Source organism: Carettochelys insculpta, chromosome 1 (assembly GCF_033958435.1).
Source record: "Carettochelys insculpta isolate YL-2023 chromosome 1, ASM3395843v1, whole genome shotgun sequence".
Taxonomy (NCBI): Eukaryota; Metazoa; Chordata; order Testudines; family Carettochelyidae; genus Carettochelys; species Carettochelys insculpta.
Genome location: NC_134137.1, coordinates 286,895,375 through 286,921,938, shown reverse-complemented (window position 1 = coordinate 286,921,938; position 26,564 = coordinate 286,895,375). Strand labels below are relative to the sequence as shown.

At 42.3% G+C, this 26,564-nt stretch overlaps 6 protein-coding genes across 7 annotated transcripts; 3 read left to right on the top strand and 3 right to left on the bottom strand.

Moving 5' to 3' along the window:
* Nucleotides 1-204: 204 nt before the first annotated feature.
* LOC142007328 (histone H2B 5-like) lies at nt 205-585 on the bottom strand. Its single transcript, XM_074983941.1, has one exon. It carries the CDS (start codon nt 583-585, stop codon nt 205-207), a length of 381 nt encoding a protein of 126 aa, XP_074840042.1.
* A 5,708-nt stretch (nt 586-6,293) lies between these two features.
* LOC142007327 (histone H3) lies at nt 6,294-6,704 on the top strand. Its single transcript, XM_074983939.1, has one exon. It carries the CDS (start codon nt 6,294-6,296, stop codon nt 6,702-6,704), a length of 411 nt encoding a protein of 136 aa, XP_074840040.1.
* A 1,125-nt stretch (nt 6,705-7,829) lies between these two features.
* Nucleotides 7,830-11,075, top strand: LOC142007326 (histone H2A.J-like). The gene has a single exon (XM_074983938.1). The coding sequence runs from the start codon at nt 7,845-7,847 to the stop codon at nt 8,232-8,234; it is 390 nt and encodes a 129-aa protein (XP_074840039.1). The 5' UTR covers nt 7,830-7,844; the 3' UTR covers nt 8,235-11,075.
* Nucleotides 11,076-14,339: 3,264 nt separating this feature from the next.
* On the bottom strand, nt 14,340-23,624 carry LOC142021739 (histone H2B 5-like). 2 transcript variants are annotated; one of them, XR_012647764.1, is made up of 3 exons: nt 23,230-23,624; nt 21,568-21,627; nt 14,340-16,261 (listed from the first exon to the last, which is right to left on the bottom strand). XR_012647764.1 is itself a non-coding variant. In XM_075010882.1 (2 exons), the coding sequence occupies exon 1, from the start codon at nt 23,622-23,624 to the stop codon at nt 23,241-23,243; it is 384 nt and encodes a 127-aa protein (XP_074866983.1). In that variant the 3' UTR covers nt 14,340-16,261; nt 23,230-23,240. The 2 variants fall into 2 exon arrangements, 1 of the variants encoding a protein (XP_074866983.1); XM_075010882.1 differs by lacking the exon at nt 21,568-21,627.
* On the top strand, nt 21,163-23,244 carry LOC142021732 (histone H3). The gene has a single exon (XM_075010869.1). The coding sequence runs from the start codon at nt 22,618-22,620 to the stop codon at nt 23,026-23,028; it is 411 nt and encodes a 136-aa protein (XP_074866970.1). The 5' UTR covers nt 21,163-22,617; the 3' UTR covers nt 23,029-23,244.
* A 1,078-nt stretch (nt 23,625-24,702) lies between the features above and the next one.
* On the bottom strand, nt 24,703-25,395 carry LOC142021727 (histone H1.11L-like). Its single transcript, XM_075010856.1, has one exon. It carries the CDS (start codon nt 25,384-25,386, stop codon nt 24,718-24,720), a length of 669 nt encoding a protein of 222 aa, XP_074866957.1. The 5' UTR covers nt 25,387-25,395; the 3' UTR covers nt 24,703-24,717.
* Nucleotides 25,396-26,564: the final 1,169 nt, after the last annotated feature.

Below are 26,564 nucleotides of genomic sequence, written 5' to 3'. Positions count from 1 at the left end.
AGTTAAGAATCTTGGTTCTCTGTAAGCAAGTTTGGGAAGAATCAAAATAAAGTTTGAAAGTACTTATGTAAAATTATTTTATTCATTACAGACCATATACTGTTGTGTAGTTGATTGTTAGTGACACAATGCTCTTTTGATGAAAAGGTGGTTGGCTCTTAAAAGAGCCTTTGGATTATAAACTTAGGTAGTTTACTCAGAACGTTACTTTGAACTAGTGTACTTGGTAACAGCCTTAGTACCCTCAGAAACAGCATGTTTGGCCAGCTCCCCAGGCAGTAGCAAGCGTACTGCAGTCTGGATTTCTCGGGAAGTTATAGTCGAGCGCTTGTTGTAGTGTGCCAAACGAGAGGCTTCCCCAGCAATACGTTCAAAGATGTCATTTACAAAGGAGTTCATTATACCCATAGCCTTAGAAGAAATACCAGTATCTGGGTGAACTTGTTTCAGAACTTTATACACGTAGACAGAATAACTTTCCTTCCTTGATTTTCTGCGTTTCTTATCCCCTTTCTTCTGGGTTTTCGTCACGGCTTTCTTAGACCCCTTCTTCGGAACTGGAGCAGATTTTACAGGCTCAGGCATTTTCCAACTCCTGCTTAACACACTGTCTCTGAATCTCAACTCTATGCTTAACAAAAGATAAAAGAGACGTTTGCTCTCTGACTCTCTTTTATCAAACCTTATGCAAATACTGAAGCTCTTTCCTGCATTCCTATTGGACTTGACAAGTCAGCTCGGCACATTTTGTCTCGCTATTGATCAGAGTTAGATCCGAATTGCTATTGGCTGCAGAGAGTTAAACCACTTTTAAGCGCATGGAAACTCATATAACTCTCCAAAGATAGGGGAAGGCAAAAACGCTGTTTTTTCTTCCTTTCTTTCTGTAGATCGCTGTTAGTAGAACTTACACAGTCGAGCTGGGGAAAGCAGGACAATTACCTCCTAATATTTTGAGAACCTAGAAAAAAGTTCATTGTAACTTTACACGTAGTCTATTTTTAAAACGACATATTAACATTAACATTGGGAAAAAGGTGCATTCAAATACTAACTAGTAATTAATTTTGCTAATAAGTATACTGATGTAGCAATATAAGTTGCTCTCTCCTCTTCTTACCTCCTTCCTTTGCTTCTATTCTGTAGATTTTAAAAATAACTCCCAATAGCCGAGAATTCCCACTGAAAACAAAACAAAATATCTCCTGGAAGGTAATTTCTGCTGAACACAGCAACAATCATATCGGCACCCCCACTCCCTTTATCCCTTTCCTTGCATGGAAGCTGAAAATCCTGAGCCAACTGGAATCTGCTTTAAGAGGGAAAGGTATTTTTGTTGTCTAGCCAATCGTTGTACAGCGCGGGGTTTTCAAACCGTCCAATAGCTTTATTTCTCTCTCTACAGTCGTTTCTTCTGATCACATTATTATCACTGTTGGAAGTGGGGAAATCAACCCTGATTTACACCCGCGCTAATTGAAATTCCCATCTTTGTATCTCTGTCTTCTGATTCTTTCAGTTCATGCCTCTGATTATGCGAATTGCAACTTAGGAAAGCTTATGTCCTAATAAAGCTGTTAGTCTTTAAGGTACCCCTGGAGTCCTTGTTTTTGCTGAAAGAGAGTGAGGCAGCTACCTTTCAGATCATCCAAGAGTTTCCCCTTGTACACGTTGTGCTCTCACTCTCTGTCCTTTGCACAATAACTGCAACCAAATCACCTCATTTTGCAGCCAGTAGAATTTCCTTTGGAAAAACTAATGGGTTAAACAGGAGTCAATAAAACCTATATGTGAGGCTGGAAAAACCTTGGAAGAGAGGAACTTTTGTTTATGCAAATAATAAATTGCATCACTAACAAGATCAAAGATACAATGACTTCTTTTTCTTTCTAGGGTTTTCTCCAAATGAGGGTAGAAAGAAATTCTTTCAATTAACAATGCAAACTGATTTCAAATAACGAACGTAACTGAGCTTTTAGAATGGTTCCCTTAACCACACGTTTACCTCCTAAAAACACTACTGTATGGAAAATACTGTAGTTTCTCTCATGTAATGCCACACAAAGCTATTTGAAACCTTGTAATGAGATATAAGGCAAAGGGGAGATTTCATTGTTTATCCTGAGGCTACAGTTACACTACAGCGATGGGTCACAGTGACTTCCCAACAAACCTTCTCTCAATTGAGTGTGGCCACACACCAAAGCCAATCGAAGAAGTGCTCCACTCTGCTGAAAGCATGGCCGGACAGCCCAGCTGCTCTCTTGACAAATCAGTAACCCAGAACACTGTAGTCAGGGCTGTCCATTGACCTGTGGAGAGAAGGCCCCCCAGAGCCTGTACATGGGTGTTTCCCCCCCCGCAACAGAACCTGTCGACAAAAGGCGCTCTTCCTCATCTGAGAGAGGTAGAAGGAATTGCTGACTTTTGTCAACATACTGTGGACAAAATGCCTTTTGTGTAGACGTGTGGTGAGTTTTGTTGGCAAAACTCACTAGGGTAGCCATAGCCACAGAGGTATGCTTTATAGATATATAAAGCTGTGAGGATATCTATCTATGGAACTTTAAAGGCATGGGGAAGCAGGACCAAGAAGAAAGAGTCCACAATAAATCATCAAAATAAAGGTTAATCTGGGAAATGCTGCCAGGAATTTGCTTTAGGTAATTGGCTGTAATCCTGAATCAGAGCAGGGAGAGGCATTTGTGCAAAGTAGAAATGGCAAAGGAGGGTAATCTGTCATTTTAATCTGTAAAATGAATATAAAATATAACCCATATAGTCTTGCAAAATTATTGTGATCAGAATTAAGGGAATAATTATTTCCTGTGATTTGATTTAGCTTGTTTGAAATGTAGTGAAGCAACCCATATATGTCTCTGGACCACAACCAGGGGAACCATAAAATATAGAATGAATGTATTAAAAAGACCCTTAGTGGTAACAGGCAGCAGCAATGACAATCAGTTTGTGCCCAGCACAGTTTTTCCAAATTCACTAAAATATTTAGTTTTGCTACCTGTAGAAAATTGGAGGGTGTGGGGGGAGAGAAAAAAGATTAACTTCCCATTCACTCTTATCTGAGCTTATGTATCAAAGAAATGACAAAGGACTGCTGAGGCACCACTCAAGCCAATACAATACAAGCTGCTATGCCATAGCTCTCACATCCCTGAGATGAAGTGAGTTCTGTGAGGCTTGGCAGTAGAGATAGTGATTGATTACTGTATTTCCATATTTATTACTACTATGACACCCGGTCAGTAGAGTTCACAACTGAGCTGTGAGCAGCTACTATTCTTGGAGAAGTGGGACTGTTAGTACATGAATATTTTTACTGACATGCATAATGCAGATTTTACACTTACTTTTTGCTGACAGAAGTATTTGCAGAGAGATTTATGTCTTTTTGAAAGCGGGGTTTGTTTTAAATACAGAATATTTGGGTTTTCCTGGCACAAATGAAAGTTGGGTGTGGGGGCTTGCAAGACATGGTGATCAACAGCAGCTTCCAAAAGAAAGTAACAGACAAGTGGCAGTGTTAGTTTGTATTCTAACAAAACAAACCAGCAATCATATACCAAGTGTACAAAGCACTACATGGCTGCTAGTTTGTTTGGTAGGTGTTTCTTTTTTTAAACAAAGAAAAGATGAGCCTTCCCCTAAGAAGAGCTGCTGTGTCATTGCTTTCACACCCTAGAAAGCACAGATTGATAATATTGTCTGGATAATAGGGTATGTATTCTTCTAATTGGGGACTTAATTAGGAAATGTGTAAGTTGAAGGTTCATTAAAGGAATGGAGTAAAGTGGGAAAAATATCAGAGGGGTAGCTGAGTTAGTCTGTATCTTCAAAAACAAGAAGTCCTGTGGCTCCTTATAGACTAACAGATATTTAGGAGCATAAGCTTTCATGGGCAAAGACCTGCTTTATCATCTGATGGAGGGCTCTTAGGATTGGCTTTTGTGTGTGGCCACACTCAGTTGAGAAGGTTTGTTGGGAAATCTCTTCTAACATCTGATGAAGCGGGTCTTTGCCCACGAAAGCTTATGCTCCAACATATCTGTTAGTCTATAAGGTGTCATAGGACTTCTTGTGGGAAAAATAGTTTCTCTCACTCTTTTAGTTCTTTCTTTCTTTCTTTCTTTCAAAAACTTTGTTTAAATTAACTTGCTGCCACCTTTCAACCATTTTGGACAGCTTTAAGAGGTCACCAATAGGAGGATTTAGTACACTAAACTAAACCACTGTGTAAGGTGGGAAGCTGAGCCACAATTCCGCCTAATTTAAACTTACACATTTTTCCATTTAATAAATTTGCAGAATTATTGTAATGTATAGTTTCTGGTCATATATTTATGAAAGCTACAAACCACTATATAAGATGAAACATTGAGGGGCCAAAGTTAATGAGTTCCTGGATCCCAGGCAGCAATTCTTTTCTTATGGTCATTTCAGTCTCTGATTGGATGTTCTCTGATTTGGACATTAACTTTTCTGTGCATGTCCCTATGACATATTCATTAGTTTTACTCCAGTCAAAGTTATTTAAGAATATACATACCTATTTATACATTTTCCCCAATTTTCATCATTGGATTTTCATTTTCCATGTTGTTGTTATAAATCATTAGCCTTTGTTCAGCTTTAAACTGACAAAACATAGAAAATAAAGACTACATCTACCAATAGCAATTTTCTTTGTATTTTAATATTATGAGTCAGTAAATATGGATCATTCTAACCCTTTATTTTTATTTGAGTAAAAAAGTCATGGGGAACAACATGACCTTAAAATCAACATACACCTTTTTCAAATGTGGGCTTTCAGGGGACTTTTTCCTCAATATTGAGAATCACACTTGCAAACCATTTTAAAATATTGTCAGTAATTGTTCCTGTTGCATGGTCACTCCTCTCTGTATATTTCTCATATTCCTTCATACCTAAAGTAAAAATATAGCCATAGTAATAGAAGGCAGGGAAATACCAATTTACAAAAGTAAGCTTAAGGGGAGTCAACTCTATAAACCCACAAAATCTGTTTTCAATACAACACACACTAGTTTTTAAACAGAAGAAACTCCCTTTTCAGCTGCAAGATGACAGTGCTCATGGAATAAATCAGGCTTGTGCAGTGAAACAGCTTGTTGACTGTAAAACTTCTCAAAAATGTGTTGTCGGAGAGGCAGAGAGAGAAAGGGAGACTGGTATCTCTTGGTTTGTGTCCCACCTGCCCGCTGTTTCAGACCATATATAAATCCAAGGAGAATCTTGATAGCAAAGACACATTAGGAGAAAAATGTGGGAAGAAAAACTATTGCCTTTTGCTACCTAAGTTTTGCAAGTGATTACCATTGAAGAATGACTGCACTATTTTATCTTTGTGATTAAAGTTTAAAGCAGGAGGAAAGGAAAGAACTTCTTTGTGAAGGCAAAGTGCCCCTGTGTCTGAAAGGGAAAAGATTGAAGGATATTTGTACCACCACCTAATGAAAACAAGTATTTCCACCTATTGGACACATTCCAATCCACAGTAATAATGCCCAATCAAAAATATATTAATCTGAAATTACTTTTAAAACAATACTAATTGACATAAAAAAAAGTTAAGGGATGGTGTGTTCTCAAATTCATTCATCACAAGTTTTAAAAAAATACAATCAGCGTTGGGCTGAAAAAATAAAAATGCTAAATGATAATTGTAAGGGCAGAGAGGACCCTGCAAAAGCTTAATTTAGCTCTGCTTATTGATGTTTGGATCTAAATTGTAGTGTACACAAATAATCAGTGTAAAGTACAATACATTCAGAACACTTTCTGCAGTAAGAAATCCTTCAGCTGGAGAATTAGCATCTATCAATGTAGATCTGGCTAGTTTCTACAGCAGCAGTGTATCTTGTGTATGATGAATATTTTGCAAGAGTAGTCAGGAGACCTGGTAATTATGCTTACATGCACAGGAATAAGGAATGATGTTGCAATGTGATATTTGAGAAAGAGAAATATAAATAACCCACCTATGCTGATGCGGTTTAAAGAAAGTGAATTTCAGACAAGCCCCGAAATCCGTTTCGCAAAACAATGAGTACCTAGCGAGTGGCAAGGTTGGAAGATAGCTACAGTTCTATTGCAGCGCGGGCTTTTCATATTTTTAAAATATCCAATGACATACGGCTCCTCCCCATCAGCCAATCAGAAAGTAGAATCTGCCTATAAATACACCCAGTAAAAAACTGCGAGGTCTTATTTCTTTTTAAACAGTATTTGAGGCGAAGTAGTGGTTGGTGAGAATGGCTAGGACCAAGCAGACAGCCCGTAAGTCCACTGGTGGAAAAGCCCCCCGTAAGCAGTTGGCTACTAAAGCTGCTCGGAAGAGCGCTCCTGCTACTGGGGGTGTGAAAAAGCCGCATCGTTATCGCCCAGGCACAGTTGCCTTGCGAGAAATTCGCCGCTACCAGAAATCTACCGAGCTGCTCATCCGCAAGCTGCCCTTCCAGCGCCTGGTGCGTGAAATCGCCCAGGATTTTAAAACTGATTTGCGCTTCCAGAGCTCGGCTGTTATGGCCCTGCAGGAGGCGAGTGAAGCTTACCTGGTGGGGCTCTTTGAAGACACCAACCTGTGCGCCATTCACGCTAAGCGAGTCACCATTATGCCTAAGGACATCCAGCTAGCTCGGCGTATACGTGGTGAGAGGGCTTAAAGCGGTCTTCTTACTAGAAAGCTTGAAACAAACCCAAAGGCTCTTTTAAGAGCCACTCCATTCACTCTGAAAGGAGCTGCAAGAACTCTATTTTTGCTGTTTGTGCTTGAATGTAGCTAAAGCTAAACCTCCTATGATAGTGCTCTCTGAAGTTGATTGATTGCTCTTCCGATTCATGTGGGGCTGAAGTAGAGTATCTTAAGAGCGATAACACTCCCCTGTAGGAAGGTAGACCTCCAAGGGATGGGGTATGTTTGGCCAATGACCATATAGTTCTTTAATTGAAAAGAACCTCCCGGTTTTGTTTGAGTTAATGTACTTGCTCTCAGATAGCATTTTTAACCAGCTGCCCCGTTAGAAGCAAGCAATTTCCATCTGGAAAGCAATGATGGAGAGTGTAATGTGCCAGGCAAGACGATTCTGTGATGCGTTCAAATGGGTTTACCAGATTTGTAAAAGGCAGAGGAAGTGCATCAGTATCCACCAACTCGCGCTGTATTACAGTATATAGTACACCAATACAAAGTGAGTTGATAGATTAACAATACCGATACTGGTGAGAAGGGAGTGTGTTTCCTTTTTTGAAAGATCCAATAGGGTAACTCTAGGTCAAAGGTATCCTTACAAAAGGGTTTACTACCTCTAGCCTTGGAGGAGATGCCAGTATCCGGGTAAACGTGATTTAGCAGTCTGCAAACATAAATAGAACAATTCTTTTTGCTGCTCCTACACTTATCCTTTTTTAACCTTAGTTACAGCTGCCTTAGCGAGCAAATTTCGCTGGCTCAGATATTTTGACTGCTTCTATTTCACCATCTTCTTGAGTACGTTACTAGCGTCATTCAGCCTACCTACGCGAATCGCAGCTGAGAGCGTAATGTTACATTTTTTTATGCAAACAGACTCGCCTTGCTAACATATTATTGGGTATGAGGCAGAAGAAGAGCGCTCCGCCTGAATACAGCCTCCTACTATTGGTCAAATTAAGATCCTCGTCGCTATTGGCTGACTAATGATTAAGTGAATTTCAGCCTATCAACGAGCGTTTTGTTCTGCTAATGGACGGGATAAAAGTGTGAACCGAGAAATATCATCACTCCTAAGTTTTTGCTAGGAAGTGTTTTTAGAACGTTGCTAACGATGTCAGGCAGAGGAAAACAAGGCGGTAAAGTGCGGGCTAAGGCAAAGTCTCGCTCCTCGCGGGCTGGGCTGCAGTTCCCAGTCGGCCGTGTGCACCGATTGCTCCGCAAAGGTAATTATGCTGAACGAGTTGGGGCTGGTGCCCCAGTCTACATGGCCGCAGTGCTGGAGTATTTGACTGCTGAAATTCTGGAGCTCGCTGGCAACGCTGCTCGGGACAACAAGAAAACTAGAATCATTCCCCGCCACCTGCAGCTCGCCATCCGCAACGACGAAGAGCTCAACAAATTGCTGGGGAAAGTAACAATTGCTCAAGGCGGTGTCCTGCCCAACATCCAAGCTGTGCTGCTGCCTAAGAAAACTGAGAGTCACAAGGTGAAGAGCAAGTAAAGCAGCCTGTAGCATCCACTTAAAGAAATCCAACGGCTCTTTTCAGAGCCACCTACCAATATCAAAAAAAGGCTGTTAACCCTCATGTCTTCTGCTCTGGAACGGCAAAACAGCGTTTATCTAATGCTCACTTGCCTCGGAAAGACTAAGCCCCTAGGAAAGTTTTAAGGACTACTTACTCCACAGGAGACAAGGTCTTCAAACCCCTCTACAACTAGATCAGGGAAGGATCTTGTTTATAGAAAATCACTAATTCATTTACCCACTTGTCTTTCTACGTTCAACATTGAGGCAGAGACCACATGCACTTTTTGTAAGAGTCAAGGGAAGGGTGTACAACAACCTATTAAAGGGGTGGCCGGGTCATTTCTAACTACTTTCTTTAGTCCAATGAGTCCTCCACCCCTCAAAATGAAAACTACAAATGATCGGAAATGTATTTATTTGCTTTCTAGCAAAGTTGCTCGTTCTGCGGTGCGAATGACACAACACCCTTTGCTGGGGGGTGGATTCACACTCACTGCCCACGAGCCACAGATGGTTTTTCTTGGTCCTGCCCTGTGAATTTTAAACGGCAAGGAGAAAGGGGAGTTTCTCTCCCTAAGAAGCCCCATTATGTTTTTGCTAAACGAACCCGTTCAGCTCTTTGGGAAAGAGGTGGGCGGCGTTGGGTTTATTTGCATGACAACCCTAATTTCAGTTCTTTGTTTTCGCCTTCCCTTAACTTCTTCTGAGCCTTGATCCGCGCTGTGGCTTGTTACACTTGACAGTTCTAGCCATTTCCGGGCTGCTGGCTTTTTCGCGCTGTTTTTCCGCCCTCAGACTTCTGGGAGGTTGCGCAGGCTCTGTAGTTGTTGGGATGCGGACAGAGAACTGTTTCCCGTTGATTTTGAAAGAGAGACTCGGGTGTTCTGTTCTGCACCAAGATGTCCTCGCTCACCAGACTTTACGCGACAGTTCATAGCCACTGGCGACCAGAGCTCCTTGGGAGCGGACACCGCCTTGGTTATCAGCTCGGTCACAGTGCGGCCCGAGTTTGGGAGCGTCCTGTCGCCTTCAGCTTTTCAGCAGAAGGCATTTAGCTGAAGGCTGAGACAGCCGGAGCAGTACAAAGCGCTATTTCCGACAAGAAAAAAGGAATTTGTTTCCTTTTTTTTTTTTTAAATAAAAAGGGAGGATGGGAAGGGGAGCACAGCTGTCGCCTGTTGCTCTTACACCAAGTTATTCTGTGATTGGTTCGTTACGGAACCGGCACGGGAAGGACTTTTCTGCGTTCAGGGGTGTGAGCTGCCGCCCTCGTGAGTTAAAAATGTGCTTTGTTTTTTCACGACTGCCACCGGATATTTCTTTGTACAACCGGGGGAAAGGGAAAGGGTGTTTTTATTTAGCAAGGCTTCCCATTGGAAAAGCTAACTATGAGTTAAAGACTCCCTCCAAAAGTTGTCATTTTATCTCCAAGGGTACAGTTAACTCTTTATTTTCCTTCAAATCATGGTAGAAAGGCAGTAATTTAACCAATCTTTTCTGTTCAATTAATTTTCCAAAGGAGGCACTAGGCTTGTGTTACTTCCTGAGGGTTTTGAATATGAGAAGAAATTGTTTCCCTTAGTCAAGTGTTGTACCTCGTAAACACAATAAAGATATGCAGTAGTCATACTGTATTTTTCTAGATATTTCAATATAATGTAAGTTCCTTTTAAGTTTAAAATACCTTTTGTTATTTGAATTATTCCTATGTATAATTTATGATCATTACATGCAAAACAAAAAGTAATTCCTAGTGTAATAGTTATATTCTCAAAAGCAATAAACAGTAGGGGGCTTTACATCATTAATTACTAACACATTTTGCTAGTCAAAAGCTATTGCTGTAAAAACCTGCAGATACACAGGGGACGTTACAGATCAAGATGGTTTTAATCCATTATTTTTTTCTTCAATTTGCATTAAATATATAAAATTGCTTTTGGTAAACTGGACAATTAGTGTTTAGCTTTTGACTTATTTTCATATTTGTAGTGCATTGTGAACTGCACTTAAAATACTTTTTAATTTATTTTTAGCACTAATAGAACATGATTAAGTGTTTTGGGGACTCTTTTTTAAAAGGTAATGAGACCTGTACATTACTTTGAAAATTAACTAAGATCTAATACTGTAATAACTAATCAATTACAGGTTCACAAACAGTCTGAATTATGCACCTGAATTATTCATAATAAAAGTCAGTAAACTGTATACTTTTTCCATTTCACAACTAGCTAGAAATTGCTCATGATAATCTGGATGTAATCTGGTGAAAAGTAGGCCCCAATCAGATCCTAAACAACCAGGAAGAGGCTGATTTGTTATTGAAAATGATGAATCTGGATAAGTTAAGGCATATCTAATAAATAAATGGACACAAATCAGATCGTGGGAGTGGTAACATACAAAAACCTGTAAGAGAACATTTCAGTCTCTCTGGACACTCAGTAGCAGATTTAAAAGTTAGCCATTCTTCAACAACAAGAACTTCAAAAACAGACTTGAAAGAGAAACTATAAAGCTACAATGAATTTGCAAATTTGACACCATCCGTTAGGACTGAAGAGAGACTGGGAGTGGCTGACCAGCTACATAAACAGTTTCTCCTCCTGTGGGGTTCAGACCTCCACATCAGCTGCTGGAAGATGGCCCCATCCTCCCTGACTGAATTGACTTCCTTAACGCTGGTCTTCATCGATTGGTACTTCCTTCTTTTCATGTGCTTGTATATTTATATTTGCCTCTGAAATTTCCACTACATGTACCTGACAAAATGGGTCTTTACCCATGAAAGCTTATGCTCCAATAAATCTGTTGGTCTCTAAGGTGCCAAAGGACTTCTCATTGTTTTATGGCATATCATAGTAATTGACCAGGGTGTAAACAATAATAAGGAAATGTTAATGATCCATAATTACCCCTGATTATTTAAGAAGTGCGATCATGGTTTTTGCTTTCTTTCCTCTGTACACTTTGCTGCTGTTAGAAACAATAATTGATGTCATCTAATGAATCCCCAAGATTAAAAAGGGCCGGTTATTTACCACTTTTAGGCTATGTCTACACTTACGGAAAAACTTCAAAATGGCCATGCTAATGGCCAAATTGAAGAATACTAGTGAGGCATTGAAATGAATATTCAGAGCCTCATTAGCATGCTGCCAGCCACAGCACTTAGAAATTGTCGCATTTTGCTCCCATGTGGCTCATCTAAAAGGGGGGTCCTTTTCGAAAGGACCCCACCACCATCGAAATCTCCTTATTCCTGTGAGCTCCTTATGAAAACCAGACTGTAAGAGAGGTTGGGGACAATGGGGGAAGAATATTCAGCTGGGGATTCCTTGATGTAGCATGTTACCACTGAGCCACAATAACGTGAGCTGCTGTAATAAGAGGAGCGGGCATTGTTTGCACCTTAAATAAACCCTCTGATCAGTGCTGTGTGTGCCCCCAAAGTAACGCATTTTTAAATCACTTTTTAAAGTAGTATTTGGTACACTGACACAAGAAACCCACAGATGTGTATATGTGGGAATGTGTTGAGATAGTGTGGATGTGTCTGAGATACAGAGAGAGTGAGTGAGTGTCAGGGAGTGCGTGTGCTGTGGGAGAGTGAGAATGCTGTCACTTTGTTCCTTTAAGTTCAGACAGAAGCAAACAGTCCTGTGGCAGAAGCAGGTGGGGAAGTGACTTGCAGTAGTGCTCCAGAATAGTACTGCTGCCTTCAGTCTCCATCAAAATTGTAATTGCCAAATGAGGTGCCGTCTCATGCCCCCTCCCTGTTTTTCCTGCCTGGTGGCCCTCCCTAGATCCCTCCCCCCTGCAGTTGCCTATCTGTGCATAGACAGTTGAGCTATGTCTATAGTACAGAGTTATTTTGAAATAACTTTGTGAGTATCTACACTAACAAAATTTTAAATTCAAAATAGCCAGTGCGTTATATTGAAATCAGTAAATCTCACTGCAGGAGGAATAATGCCTATTTCAAAATAGTGATTTCTAAATAGGCACTATTAAGACATGGAATTGTGCTATTTCAAAATAAGCCATAATGGCACTCAACGGCACTATTTTGAAATAGCGCTATGGGCCTGGAAATGCTATTTCAAAATAGGTGGGTGCTATTTTGATATGCACTCTTGTGTGTAGCTGTGTTATTTTGAAATAGCTGTTTCAAAATATCTTGTTTTGATATAACACTGTACTGTATACATAGCATTAGTGTCCCACCTGACCCCATTCCCCAGCTCAGCAGACAACTGTGTGCCAGAGGAAGGAGAAGGTCACTCAAAAGTCAGCATCCTCACCTTCTGGTCCTACACAGCATAGCATGATTCTATTCCCCCACTCTCCCAGCAGCAACAGCCTTCCTTGCCTGCCTGCCAGTATGTCCCTAGTACTGAAGAGAACAGGATTCTGCATTAATGTTTTTATTCTGTGATTCCCTTTGAGATCTTCTCTCCCCACAGACCAAGGAGACCCACCTGCTCCTCTGCCATCCTTACAATAGCATATTTGCTGCCAAGGGGCCATCACGTTCTGCTAGACAATAGCTATGCAAGATCTCCGTGCTGAACAGTTTCAAGTTTCCAATCCTGAAGCTTTGACAGAAGAGGGACACACGCCTGTGCAGCTAGAATTCAGCCACTAAGTAAGGCGTCATTCCAGTTACCATTCAGGTTACAATAATATGTTATATGGTTATTCACCATCTCAAAATCTTTGTTAACTCAGCGTTCAGAGTGACGGACAGTGTCTCATATCTTTTTCAGAATGTCAAAGCCACTGAGCTGCAAACCTCTGAAAACTTGGAATACAGAATTATGTACAAAATTAATTAACCCCATATAGCCACCGAGAATGTAGAGTAAATTTATTTCAGCCAGGAATAGCTTATATTAAGTAGACATGAGAAAAGGCATACAAATTCTTCAAAAGAGCTTAGGAGGTCAGTGGACACCACTGAGAGGAATTCTTCCCAGAGACATGAGCAGATAAGGAACAGGAAGCAGTCCTGGAAGTTGCATTGTACCTTCCCATCCCGCTACCTCCTCCTGAAGATATGAATGGCCATCTTGACCAATGCCAGGAAGGTGTGTGTAAAGGGAGGACCTGTGGCTGCAGGGCCATGGATGTGGTGTGCCCAGACTGGTAGGTGTGGGAAAAAGTAAAGCCAGACTCTCAATAAGAGATTCTGGAGGATCTGGAAAAAGTAGCTGGAACCTGACACTCTCTAAACATGTGCCAGTATATTCCTCGTAACAAACAAAAAAAAAACAAATGGGTGGCAGGAAAGATATTGCGTGATGCCAGTTGGAAGTCCTGTTGCACGTTATAGACCAATAGATTTTTTTGGAGCAGAAGCTATTGTGGGCAAAGACCTATGCATGCATCTGACAAAGTGGGTCTTTGTCCACAAAGCTTAAACTCCAAAAATCTGTTAGTCTATAAGGTGCCACAGGACTCTTGTTGCTTTTCCAGATACAGACTAACATGGTTACCCCTCTGAGACTTAGGCCAATTGAAAGGAATGCAGTGTTTGAAAGTACTGGTGTGGTGGACCCAGATCTGCACAAAATTAAAGGCCTCCCCTTTAGAAAAGGTAGATTAGCCTTTTAAATGAGGTTTCAATTGATTTACTGGGACATCTAATGAAAAAAATAGGTTTGGGAGTGCAGGTCTGAGCATAATAATCAGGGATCTGGATAGGGACACTGGGCAGAGAGCTCCTTACAGTGCCCACTGCTCCTCAAAGTTGGTATACACAGATGGGACTGAGGGCATATTTAAGTCTGACAGAAGCCTGCTGTGAACTTTAGGAGTCTGTTCTAGTAACATTCAACAGTGTAAGGATAAGTAGAATGGGGCATGCATCAAGGCTGATCCCCATTCTGACACTCTAAAGCCGCGTCTACACATGCACGCTAGTTTGAAGTAGCGGCGTCAACTTCGAAATAGCGCCCGTCACGGCTACACGTGTTGGGCGCTATTTCGAAGTTAACTTTGACGTTAGGCAGCGAGACGTCGAAGTCGCTAACCCCATGAGGGGATGGGAATAGAGCCCTACTTCAACGTTCAACGTCGAAGTAGGGAATGTGTAGACGATCCGCGTCCCGCAACATCGAAATAGCGGGGTCCTCCATGGCGGCCATCAGCTGAGGGGTTGAGAGACACTCTCTCTCCAGCTCCTGTGGGGCTCTATGGTCACCGTGTGCAGCAGCCCTTAGCCCAGGGCTTCTGGCTGCTGCTGCTGCTGCAGCTGGGGATCCATTCTGCATGCACAGGGTCTACAACTGGTTGTTGGCTCTGTGGATCTTGTGCTGTTTAGTGCAAGTGTGTCTGGGAGGGGCCCTTTAAGGGAGTGGCTTGCTGTTGAGTCCGCCCTGTGACCCTGTCTGCAGCTGTTCCTGGCACCCTTATTTCGATGTGTGCTACTTTGGCGTGTAGACGTTCCCTCGCAGCGCCTATTTCGACGTGGTGCTGCCCAACGTCAACGTTGAATGTCGGCTTTGCCAGCCCTGGAGGACGTGTAGACGCTATTCATCAAAATAGCTTATTTCGATGTCACTACATCGAAATAAGCTATTTCGATGTAGCGTGCACATATAGACGTAGCCCAAGCGTAAAACGTGGGGGCCCATAAGAGACCTTAAAAATACCTTTCCTTCATAGGTTTCTGCTTAAAGCTTCCCAAGGTCACAGATTCTCTCACTCTGGGAGATAGCTGCCACCACCCAAGTGAGAAATCTCCCCTTTAAAATCCTGGAAGGCACATTTAAGATGTCTCCCTGTGGGAGAACACCCAAACTCTTTACCCTCCCTTACCAGAGAGCTTGAAAACAAAGAGGAAGAAATTGAGTTGCAGTCTGATAGCTGACCTTCAGTCTTAGGCCAGGATATACATAGACACTTCTTTAGGACACAGGAATCAAATCATTACCTTAAAAAAGTAATATACTAACAAAACAAATGACAAAGTATACAAATAAAGTGGCAAAGTATATTTGGTTACTAGGTGTTACAGAACAACTTTAAAAAATAGTAAATAAAAAGCACAGACCATTTCTTCCCAGGCATTCAGTTTAGAAATTACAGTGTACAGGGTGGGTTCAGCCAGACTGAGAAGTCCCATGCCAAACTGAAAATAAAAAAAAATAAAATAAAATAACCTGATTGATTCTGACTAAACATTTCCTTTCTACTCACATATCTGCCCCAGGCATGTTGTGGCCTGAATATTTACTGGATTCATTAAGCCTGCTCAGGATTAAACATCTCTGGCTCTCAGTTCCGACCACACAAAAGAAAAACCCCTGCTCAGCAGGTAACTGCTTCAGTTCAAAAGTTCCCTCCCTCTCCCTGTTGGCTCACCTTGCTGCTTGCCAACAGAGAACACATTCTCTCTGGGTTTAACCCTTTACAGGTGTTCATTCATGACAGCATGTGTAAGAAATTACAAAATTCATGTTTAAATTGTGGGAAAAAGAAAAGATAAACCAACAAAAGAGAGTTAGAAAAGATTGTTTTGAACGAACACTAAACCTATCCTGAGAAGGGAGGAGAGTAACATGGAAATGAGAGACCAAATCTGTTGGATAATGAAAGCTAAGAAAAAGTCATAAATAAGTTTGTGTAACAGCAGGCAGTTAAAGCTGTATTGTCCACTGCGGGAAACAATGATGAGATGAGCCTAATGAGCATCCCACTTGTAAGGAATTGATCGATATATGATGAGTGTTTTCCTTAAATACAGATTTGTTACACTCATTCACTGAGTAAGTAAACCTCAGTCCAACAGATGCTGCCCAAAGAAACTCCTGAGTGCACAAGGAAAAACACATAGGCCCCTTCCAGTTGCAGAGCACCTCACCTCCATGCAGCTTTCTTCTTCTGATATGATGCATGACCATCTGGGCCAGTGCCAGGAGAAGGTTGAGGAGGAGATCTCATGACTTTGTGGGACCATGGATGAAGTGTTCCCAGATCAGGAACAAGTGCAGCTAAACAAGGAACAGATCATGGAGACAAGTGCCGCTAAAATCTCAGCAAAAGTACAAGAGGCCAGGTAAACCCCAACTTTGAGAAAGATAACCTGCTCCCCCTGCATTTCTGCCCATGGCTTTATCATCCACACACCAGCACCCTGAAAAATTTCCCCTTAACAGAGGAGTGCTAAGGGTCCTTCCTGCAAATGGAAGAGCCCTGGCCTGCCAGCCACAGCCACACTGGGCCGAGCCAACATCCCTGATGCCCCTCTCCCCTGCCAAGCTAGGCCAGTTCCAATGCTGAGCCAACCCACCATCCTCCTGAGTGTGGGGCCAGGCCACTGTCTTCCTGATCACCGATCTGGACCAAGCTGCTGGGCTCCTGACTGCACCCCAGCACTTTCTAACACCCTCCCCCTGTCTTCCCCAAGAACGGTCTGTGGCTAGCTTACCCTGAAGCATCCTTAGCCGACAAGTGCTGAGCCACCAGCTGCCAAACACCAGCACTGGGCCAAGCCACTACCCCCACCCCTCTAAGCACCAGGCCAGCCCCACTACTGGCCTGACCCCTCTGACCCCAAGCTTGGGCTGAGATGCCAATCTCCCCACCTCCAAGACCCTGAGATCCAGCAGCAGGTTGAGCCTCTGGTCCTCTAAGCACTGGGTGGAACTACTAACTTCATGAGCACCACATTGGCCCCAGAGCCAGCCTAAACAGCCAGCTTCATAAGCACTGGGCCACAGTGGTGCTCCTGCCCAATGCACTAGCTTCCCCAGCACTGGGCAGTGCCTGCTGAAGATGCCTCACTCCCCCTCTCCGTCTCCTCCCTGTTAGAGGCCCCTGGCCCACCTGCTACTGGCTTGCCATCACCCACCCTCCTAACTCCCTCTCCCAAGAGGAAGAGGGAGGCCTTTTGATTAAAAGAGTTAAATTTTGTACTGGAGAACTGGATTCTATCCTTGTCTTTCTCATAAAAATCCTATATGATGCTGGGCAAGTCATTTAAACCGAACATTTTAGAGATTGTCATAAACTGTGTGTGGCTTAATTTTTCTTTACCCAAATTGAGCCATTTGGTCTGATTTGCAGAAGTGTTAAGAACTCCGAACTGCATCTGAAGTCAATGGGAGTTGTACTTGTATTTATTATGTTAAATACACTGAAAAAAGCAGGTCCTAGTCATTTGGAATCAGGCACCCAAAATCGATGAATATTTTTCTTTAATCTGTGATATTTGATTCCTTATCAGTAAAATAGGATTAATCATGTCACTTCAACTCACAGGCAGATTCTTGAGTATTAATTAATATTTGTGGAAAATTATAATATTTTAGTGATGAAAGCCTATGAGAAATTAATAATTTTGTTTTCAGAAGAAAGTCTGAAGAGTGTGTAGCAAATAAAAATATTTCCAACAACATTTTTCCTTGTTCAGGTCAAATATTATATCACGATTATATGTGACCTATGCCTCCCATTTGTGATGTTAATAGATATGTTACATTTTAGACATTTTTACAGCAGTAGTTGTCATTTGCTGTCTTTACAGTACCTTGTATTATGAAAAAGCTGAGTTTCTACAGAAAAGAACTGGGTTTTTTGCTTAATGTGAGGGGAAAATAATCTGTCATTCAAAACACAAACAACCTTAAAGTGAGAGTTATGAAGATAAACAAAGCATAGTTATTATATTGCTATGGCATTATGTGCTGTTTGTCATTAAAAGTATGAACGGCACTTTAAAATTCTGCATATTGAAAAATAGTGACCGTTAGATGGCAGTAGAGGGTAACAAAAAATGGCCTGTTTTCTTCATAGAGTTGAGGCATCTCCATTCCAAAAGGCTAAGTGTAGTGCGTGCGTGTCTATCTCTCTGTTTTCTTGTTTCCTAGAATCCTCAATGATCATTGCAATTCATGCTTTCTGTAGCTGTGCAGACCCTTAGTTAAAATGTGTTATAGTAAAACATAATTAGCAATAAGGTGTATTGATTTTTTGTTGTCCCGTGTGTACAGAATCAAATTATATTGTTTCCTGCTTTCATTTAAGTATTTTAGAAGCCTTTTCCTCAAAAATAAATATTATTTCTGCTGGGCAGTTATGAATAAATATATCTTCCTGGCGTGGAAAAAGATTCGGGGTTTCTGCTTGTTTATTTGTACACCCATTCACATCCCTAGAGTACTTACAGCAGGTACTGCAAGGAAGAGTAGTAATAGAAAAGGACCACACCTCCCAGTAAACAAATGTAATGAACAAAAGACAAGACTACATTAGCCGATAATAGGAGAGGTCCCTGCACTAGCTTGGGATGAGATACAGTAAAGATGGAAGGAAATACCGAGAAGGGCATCAGACACCAAAGGGCACAGAGCCCATGGCTGCTGTGATGATGAAATTCACACATCATATTTCTTCTGTTCCCCCTTCCCACAGTCCAGGCAAATGGCGGCTAATGTTGGGGAGCAGAAGAAAGGCGATGTGTCATGAAACCTGATTGGTCAGATTTTACCGCAGACTGTGAATCCATAGAAGTCCAAGGAGCACTTTGAAACCGAGATAAATACAAAAGCTGAAGGATTTTTACTAGCAGATCTCCCAAAGGCAAAACGGTAAAGACACATTTTAAAACTCAGGAATTCTGTTGAATAATAATTAGTGGAGATAGGATTTCATAATATACCACATCTTGGAAGGTAATAATATAAGTCTACATGGAACAATGTGTAATACAGAGCAATGTTCAGAAAGTAGGGAGCGGAACGGCCGGGCTAGTAACCTATTTATAATTTAATTGAATCATCTTTAACGCAGAGGCTAGTGGAGCAGAACAGAAACTAGACCCCGCCCATGTTTGCCTGATAGTTTTCAATCAGGTCGTTATTTACATATTGCAAGGTTGTTTACAGTGTAAGCTACTCTGACTATGGTAAGGAGTTGGAATACGTAACCTGAGGACGTTTCAAAGCTTGGATCGCGGTGGGAGTCTCTCTTCTCTGGAAAGAACTCAGAGAATGTGAACCATGAAGCTGTGATTTTTATTGAGCGTACGTTGTCCTTCCCTCAGATACACCAAAACAATAGAAAGTCTTTTTCAGAGCCTCCCCAAATTTTCATAATAAAAACTGCCACTTTTAGAAAGGTTTTTTTTTCCCAAAAATTGTGGGAAAATTTGTTTCCCCTCACACATTAAGCTGTTTATTTTTATGTGATAATTCCCATTTTTGTTATTCTTTACCAGTAATCAATTAGAGGCCATTCATCTGAGCAGGGTTATATGAAAGTGACTATCTAAAACAGAACAAAAAAGCAGTAAAGTAGCACTTTAAAGACTAACAAAATAAATTATTAGGTGAGCTTTTGTGGGACACACCCACTTCTTCAGACCAGAAGAGACTCACTATTTAAAGCATAGAGAACCAAAAACAGTAAACGAGATTGACAAATCAGAAACAAATTACGAAGGTGAGCAAATCAGAGAGGGGCGGGGAGGAGAGTCAAGAATTAGATTAAGCCAAGTGTGGTCTGAAGAAGTGGGTCTGTCCCAGGAAAGCTCACCTAATAAATTATTTTGTTAGTCCTTAAAGTGCTACTTTACTGCTTTTTTGTTTTGATATTATATAGACTAGCACGGCTTTCTCTCTGTTAACTATCTGAAACAGCTGTCTGTTCTCTAGTTAGAGATGTATCCCCAAGTCTGAGGCAGAAAATTAAACTTTATCTGATAAGAAGCTCAGAAGACTCACAGAAAATCTAATTCAATTCCTCTCTGTTATATAGAGCACTTAATTTTGAAGTTGTACCATATTCAGAGAATAGATTTAAATAAATGTTATAAATTATTTTAATAGCAGATAAATGGTTCTGAACACTTTCTATGGACGCGAGATAGGCTTTGGGCTCTCAGACCTATTCTGTTTGGGCAGGCCTAACAAACTATATTTCTTGGAAAGGCTAGACAAGGGCTTTTGTGTCCAGGCTAAAAAGTTTAGTTATGACTGTTTCTTGAACAACTACTTTTGCGTGTGGAGGGGGATCCTGATTGAGGAGAATGGAGATACTGTGTCTGAGTTAGAAATCAAAAAACTTTTCCTGTCTAGTGGGGCTGTGATTTGACACATTGATTAATTTGAAAAGCCCTGTTAACAGATGAGTTAATAACTCTTCCTCCTGTTTCCTTCTAAATCAGTGGTTCCTAAGCTTTCAGCATCACCCCCTTTTGATTTTTGAGAAACCCTCATGCCCCCTCACTTCTTCTTTACCATCACTGCCTTGTAACAAAAAAAATAAGTTTGTAATTTAAGATAAACACAAAAGCTTCATATAAAAATGTTGTCTAAAATTAAAAATAAGCACAAATAATTTTTTCTTGGCCCCTTGTGGTTGCCTGGTGCAGCCCCAGCTGGCCGGTTGCCTGATCCCCATGCCAGCCACCCGCCTGCCTGAGACCTGCACTGCCAGAGCTGCCCATCTGAGCCCCATGTCACTGGGGCCAGCCACCTGCTTGTCCGCCATCCGCTGGGGCTAGCCATCCACCCGCCTGCCAGCTGCCTGAGCCCCACGCTGCTAGAACTAGTTGCCTGCCCACCGGCCACGCAACCCAGCTGCCTGTCTAAGCCCCACATTGCCAGGGCCAGCTGCCCACCTGCAATCCCAAGCCACCTGAGCCCTATGCTGCCAGGGCCAATCATCTGAGCTCTGCGCTGCCAGGACCAGCCACCCACCCACCCACCAGCTCAAGCCCTACACTGCTGGGCCCAGCCGCCTGAGCCCCATGAGACCCACAAGCTGGGCATCTGCCTGAGCCCTGAAAGCCCTGGGAGCCACCCACCCAAGCCCCTCCCCTGCCCCCATCTAACCCCATCCTCCTCACTCTCACCCTCACCCTCACCCTCACCCCCCATACTCACTCTCACTTGCAGAAGGCAGCTAGCTCCACATGGGTTTTTGCTGCCTGCCTGCTTTTTATAGCAGCTGCACCAGGGCACCCACTTAAAATGGCAGGAGCTGAGAGCCAGAAGCAAAGGCTGGATCTCTGTTCAGGTAGGGGGAATGGGTCTTCTCATGCCTCTCCCGTGACATTTTGGCACTCCCCCCAGTTTGGGAAACCATGTTCTAAAACAACAACAAGTCCTGTGGCACCTTATAGACTAACAGATATTTTGGAGCATAAGCTTCAAAGCAGGTCTTTGTCCACAAAAGCTTATGCTCCAAAATATTTGTAAGTCTATAAGATGCCACAGGACTTCTTGTTGTTTTTGAAGGTACAGACTAACTTGGCTACCCCTGGTACTTATTTCCTTCTAAAGACTATTCATACCTACTAAACAGTCTCTACCCTCTGCAAGTCCCAGGTGGGGATGGAGTATTCCTTTGTTCCCTAGGTGCAAAAAAGAAATGGAAAGGATATGTGTGAGTGGAGTTTCTAATGATGGTCATCTTGTTTTCCCATTCATTATGGTCATTTATTAAACCAGGTAGATTATTGTGAACAGAAATCAATTAGGCTATAAAATAGAAACTTGATTTTTGTGCTAGGTCAGTGGTTCTCAAAGTACCATCTGTAGTTGGTGATGATCTTGCAGCTGGGCTGCAGGATCAGGTCTTGTCCCCTCTCAACTCTGCCCCCACTCTCCCACTCTCATAGTAGGGGGCAGGGCTGTGGCCAAAGTTTGAGAACCATTGTACTAGGTGAGCATTGAAACTCAAGTGATTACTTGTTTAAGCATTCCAACTTCCCTCTCTCATATATTAAATGAAGGTTTCAAACAGGGTGAAAGGAAAACAGAGAGCAGAGTGCTCTCGATATGAAAAGAGGATATAGACCTGAAAAGACTTTTTCTACACTCTAAATAAACACAAACTGGAACATAAACACAGTTAACTATTTTAACTAAACCACAGAAGGCATTGATAAAAGTCTCCCTATTACCCTTCTCGGTATCTAGGCATGAGTGCTCTTTATCATTGTCCAGCTGAACGAGAAATAGGAAGTGGGAACGGCCATTTTGAAAGAAGTAGTGAGACAGGAAGCCTTCTCAGAACAAACAGCTAAGGTGGTAGGGAAGGAGAGGTGGGCTCTGTATCTTGAAGTTTCAACAAGAGGAGTTTCAGAGAATTGATCTGTGGTGCGGTCACGTGCGGGAAAGCCTTAAACTCTAATTGGGAGCTGGTGAGGCGGGAAGATCGAGTTTCAATCTTTCAGGGCGGGCTTTTCAAGTTTTCAAATTAACCAATGACATATGGCTAGCTCCCATCAGCCAATCAGAAAGGAGACTTTGCTTATAAATAGAGCTAGCTCTCGGTTTTGCTTCTTGTTTGAATCGGTATCTTAGATTTCGTGTTTAAGTGTAGTTTTTTTTAGGCTAAAATGGCCAGAACTAAGCAGACCGCCCGTAAATCCACTGGTGGCAAAGCTCCCCGTAAGCAACTGGCGACGAAGGCTGCTCGGAAGAGCGCGCCTGCCACCGGGGGAGTGAAAAAGCCGCATCGTTATCGCCCTGGCACAGTCGCCTTAAGAGAAATTCGTCGCTATCAGAAATCTACTGAGCTGCTCATCCGTAAACTGCCTTTCCAGCGCCTGGTACGTGAAATCGCCCAGGACTTCAAGACTGATTTGCGCTTCCAGAGCTCGGCCGTTATGGCCCTGCAGGAGGCTAGTGAGGCTTATTTGGTTGGGCTTTTTGAGGACACCAATCTGTGTGCTATTCATGCTAAGAGAGTTACTATCATGCCTAAAGACATCCAATTAGCTCGGCGCATCCGTGGTGAGAGGGCTTAAGGCTACCATCCTGTAACTTACAAAACTACTCCAAAGGCTCTTTTCAGAGCCACTAAATTTACACTCAAAAGAGTTTGCAAACACTTCCATAATTAACTTTGAGGAAGCACATCGTTGCAGATACTAACACGATCACAGCTCTTTCAACGGAGAAGGTAAGTGGCTCTGAAAAGAGCCTTTGGGGTCACGAGCGCAACTTACAGCCGACTTGTCTATTTCGAGCTTGTGTACTTAGTGACGGCTTTAGTGCCCTCAGACACAGCGTGCTTGGCGAGCTCCCCCGGGAGAAGAAGACGCACAGCGGTCTGGATCTCGCGGGAAGTGATGGTCGAGCGCTTGTTGTAATGAGCCAGACGAGACGCTTCCCCTGCAATCCGCTCAAAGATGTCATTTACAAAGGAGTTCATGATGCCCATAGCCTTAGAAGAAATGCCAGTGTCCGGGTGAACTTGCTTCAGTACTTTGTACACGTAGATAGAGTAGCTCTCCTTCCTACTTCTTCTGCGCTTCTTATCGCCCTTCTTCTGAGTCTTGTTGGTCACAGCTTTTTTAGAGCCCTTCTTAGGAGCGGGAGCAGATTTTGCTGGTTCAGGCATTCTTATGAAAGTAACGCTAAACTAAAGCGCCCAGCGTAGCCAGCTTCAATTCCTACAATGCTAGGAATAACACAAAACAGGGAGATCCCCTCTATTTATAGAAGTCTTATGCAAATTAGGTGTTTCCATTTCACTTTTTGATTGGCGGAGAGAGTTAAGAGCAGTCCTATTAGGCACTCTATTGGTTAGTGTTCGATTCACATCACCATAGGCTGAAAAATTGTTAGTGTTTAAACAGCCAATCATCGATTGTTTAACTTTCCGCAGCGAGGTGCAGTAGTATGAAGGTAGGCTCGATTTTTTTTTAAAGCACTGTTCTTTTACTAAGTGGATATATGCCAGAGCCCAAATCACGATGTGCGGCCAGGAAAATTAAGGAAGAAAAGCGAGACACTATAACAAAAACATGCGATTGCAAAGTATTTTATCCGTCCGAAACTGGTCTTCGAAAACAATTACAAGCGCCATTTAGGGGTTGCATTAAGGCGGTTTTCTTAAAATGTCCTAATCCCCGTAGAGGAAAATCTACGCAAAACTGAATCCCCCTTAAGAAAAAAAGAAGAACTTTATTAGTGGCCAATCCTTGCCCAGAGTGGGATTTTTAAACTAAAACTAGTTTAAATCCACTCTCAATCAAAGTAGAAAATGAACAGCTATCGTCAGAGTTTCCTAACACCCTCTTCAGTCCGAGACACTGAAGCTGTTATAGGAATAAAGGTTGTAACTACCCTCCCCTACACAAACTCCTCCTTTCCGTTACGCAAAGGCCATCCAGAGCTCACTACCCTTGAACAGCAAGATTTATAGACTACGTATCTGGACCCCCGGTGTTTTCAACTATCTTCCAGATCGTTACTCTAAAAAAACAGATTGGAAATACCCCCCGCACCTGGACTTCTAACTACGATGGGAAAAATAAAGATTTCCAGGGGTGTTTCAAATTCTTTCTTAAGTATTGCGTCAGTTTGTTTGGTCTTTTACCATGAGTTAAGCGCACACCTGGCACTTCAAGAATCCGGTGTGTCAGCTCTTTTTGGGAAGGGGTGGGTGGCTCTTAAAAGAGCCGTTGGGTTTTTTGGTGCCTCAAGGCATTTCACTTCTTCTTAGGCGCAGTCTTCTTCACCTTCACGGTCTTGGGTTTCGTGGGTTTGGGCTTAGGGGCCTTAGGCTTCACCGCTTTGGCTTTAGCCTGGCCCCTAGCTGCCTTCTTAGGCTTGGCGGCTTTCACCTTTTTCGGACTCTTGGCCGTCTTTTTAGCCGCTGAAGCTGCGGGTTTCTTGGCTTTTTTCGGACTCTTTTTCACGGCCGCCGTCTTTTTGGGTTTTTTGGCAGGGCCAGCCGGTTTCTTAGCCGCTGGTTTCTTAGGCTTTGCCGCTGGCTTCTTCTTTGGCGCCTTTTCCTTGACCTCGCCTGGTTTCTTGCTGAGCTTAAAAGAACCGGAGGCGCCGATACCCTTAGTGTGAACCAAGGTGCCCTTGTTCACCAGGCTCTTGAGCCCCAGCTTGATGCGGCTGTTGTTCTTCTCCACATCGTACCCTCCGGCGGCCAGAGCCTTCTTAAGAGCGGCCAACGAGACGCCTTTGCGCTCCTTAGAAGCTGAGACAGCCTTGGTGATCAGCTCCGTAACGCTGGGACCCGCGGCCTTGCGGGCTTTCGCTCCTCCTGCCGTTTTCTTCGCTCTTTTAACAGGAGGCCTTGGAGCTGGAGCAGCAGCTGCAGGAGCAGCAGCTGTCACGGCAACGGCAGGCGCAGTTTCGGACATTGTCACAAGCAGTTTACAGACGCTCCACACGAGTACAGTAGGGCTAAGATGCCTCGTATTTATAGAGACAATCTGCTCTCTGATTGGTGAGTTAAAGAGCCCGCCCAGCTGCAAGGCAGAAAGAGCTCTTCTCCCTGCTCAGTTTGTGTTTCTTCGGAGGAAATAAAATGTATTTTTTGCACAATACCTTGCACTGAATCACCCCATTTTACAATCTAGAAAAGGTGAAATAGAACATTTTCATCTGTCAATGTTTACTGTTGAAAATAACAACACTGTGTTAAATAAAACCCAATAAATCTTACGTCGTGGAGCTTGATGGACCTCGAGAGAAAGAAAGTTTTGTTTTTCTTTGTAAATTAAAAATGTCCCTTTTGCAATAACATCAGAAAAAGAAAGCAGTACTAATCTTTAGAGGGTCTTCTCCAAACTGGATAAGAAACTGAGTGATTTGTACCAACGTGCTCATTATAAACTGACCTAAAAGAGACAGAGGTAGCACACACTCCCACAAACTAGATTTCAGCTTTGCTCACCAAGGTCTATAACCCTTGACTACTAGGAAATAGTACAAAGTTAACTCTACCACCCAAACTAAAGTTCTGAGAGGGGCTGTTTGCTTCTCATACAGGAATTATATGTGCTTTGTGGTATTATTCCCCACAAATTAGCTACTCTTAGTACAAAGCCAAGATTCTAGTTCTTGTAAAATAGGAAAGATCTGTAATCCTTACCCTGATGACCAATGGAGATATTAAAATATTAAACCATAATCACTGGCTCTTGCTTAATTCTGAATTACAAAGAAACAAATCATGCTCTAGATAAAAAGTAGGGATTTTTTTCTGTTAAATAGCTAGAAATCATCCACTGATCTGAAAGAAATGACAGATGTAAAGGTGTGTGGCAAGTGACTTTCTGTAACTAAAATGATCTAGAAGCACAATTACTATCCTGAACTAGGAGAAAGGTGCTTGTTTCTGGATAATATACTTTGATAGATGTCAAATCAGCAAATAAGGATGTTTCTGTAGGTAAAGTCAGTGTCAATAATATCAAGCTACAGAAATTGAATTATTGTACTCCTGTGAATCTGAATGAATTATACTAACAATACTATTCACATTTTTATCCTGAAAGAAAAACTTTACATTTATTAATTCATAATTGACTTGATT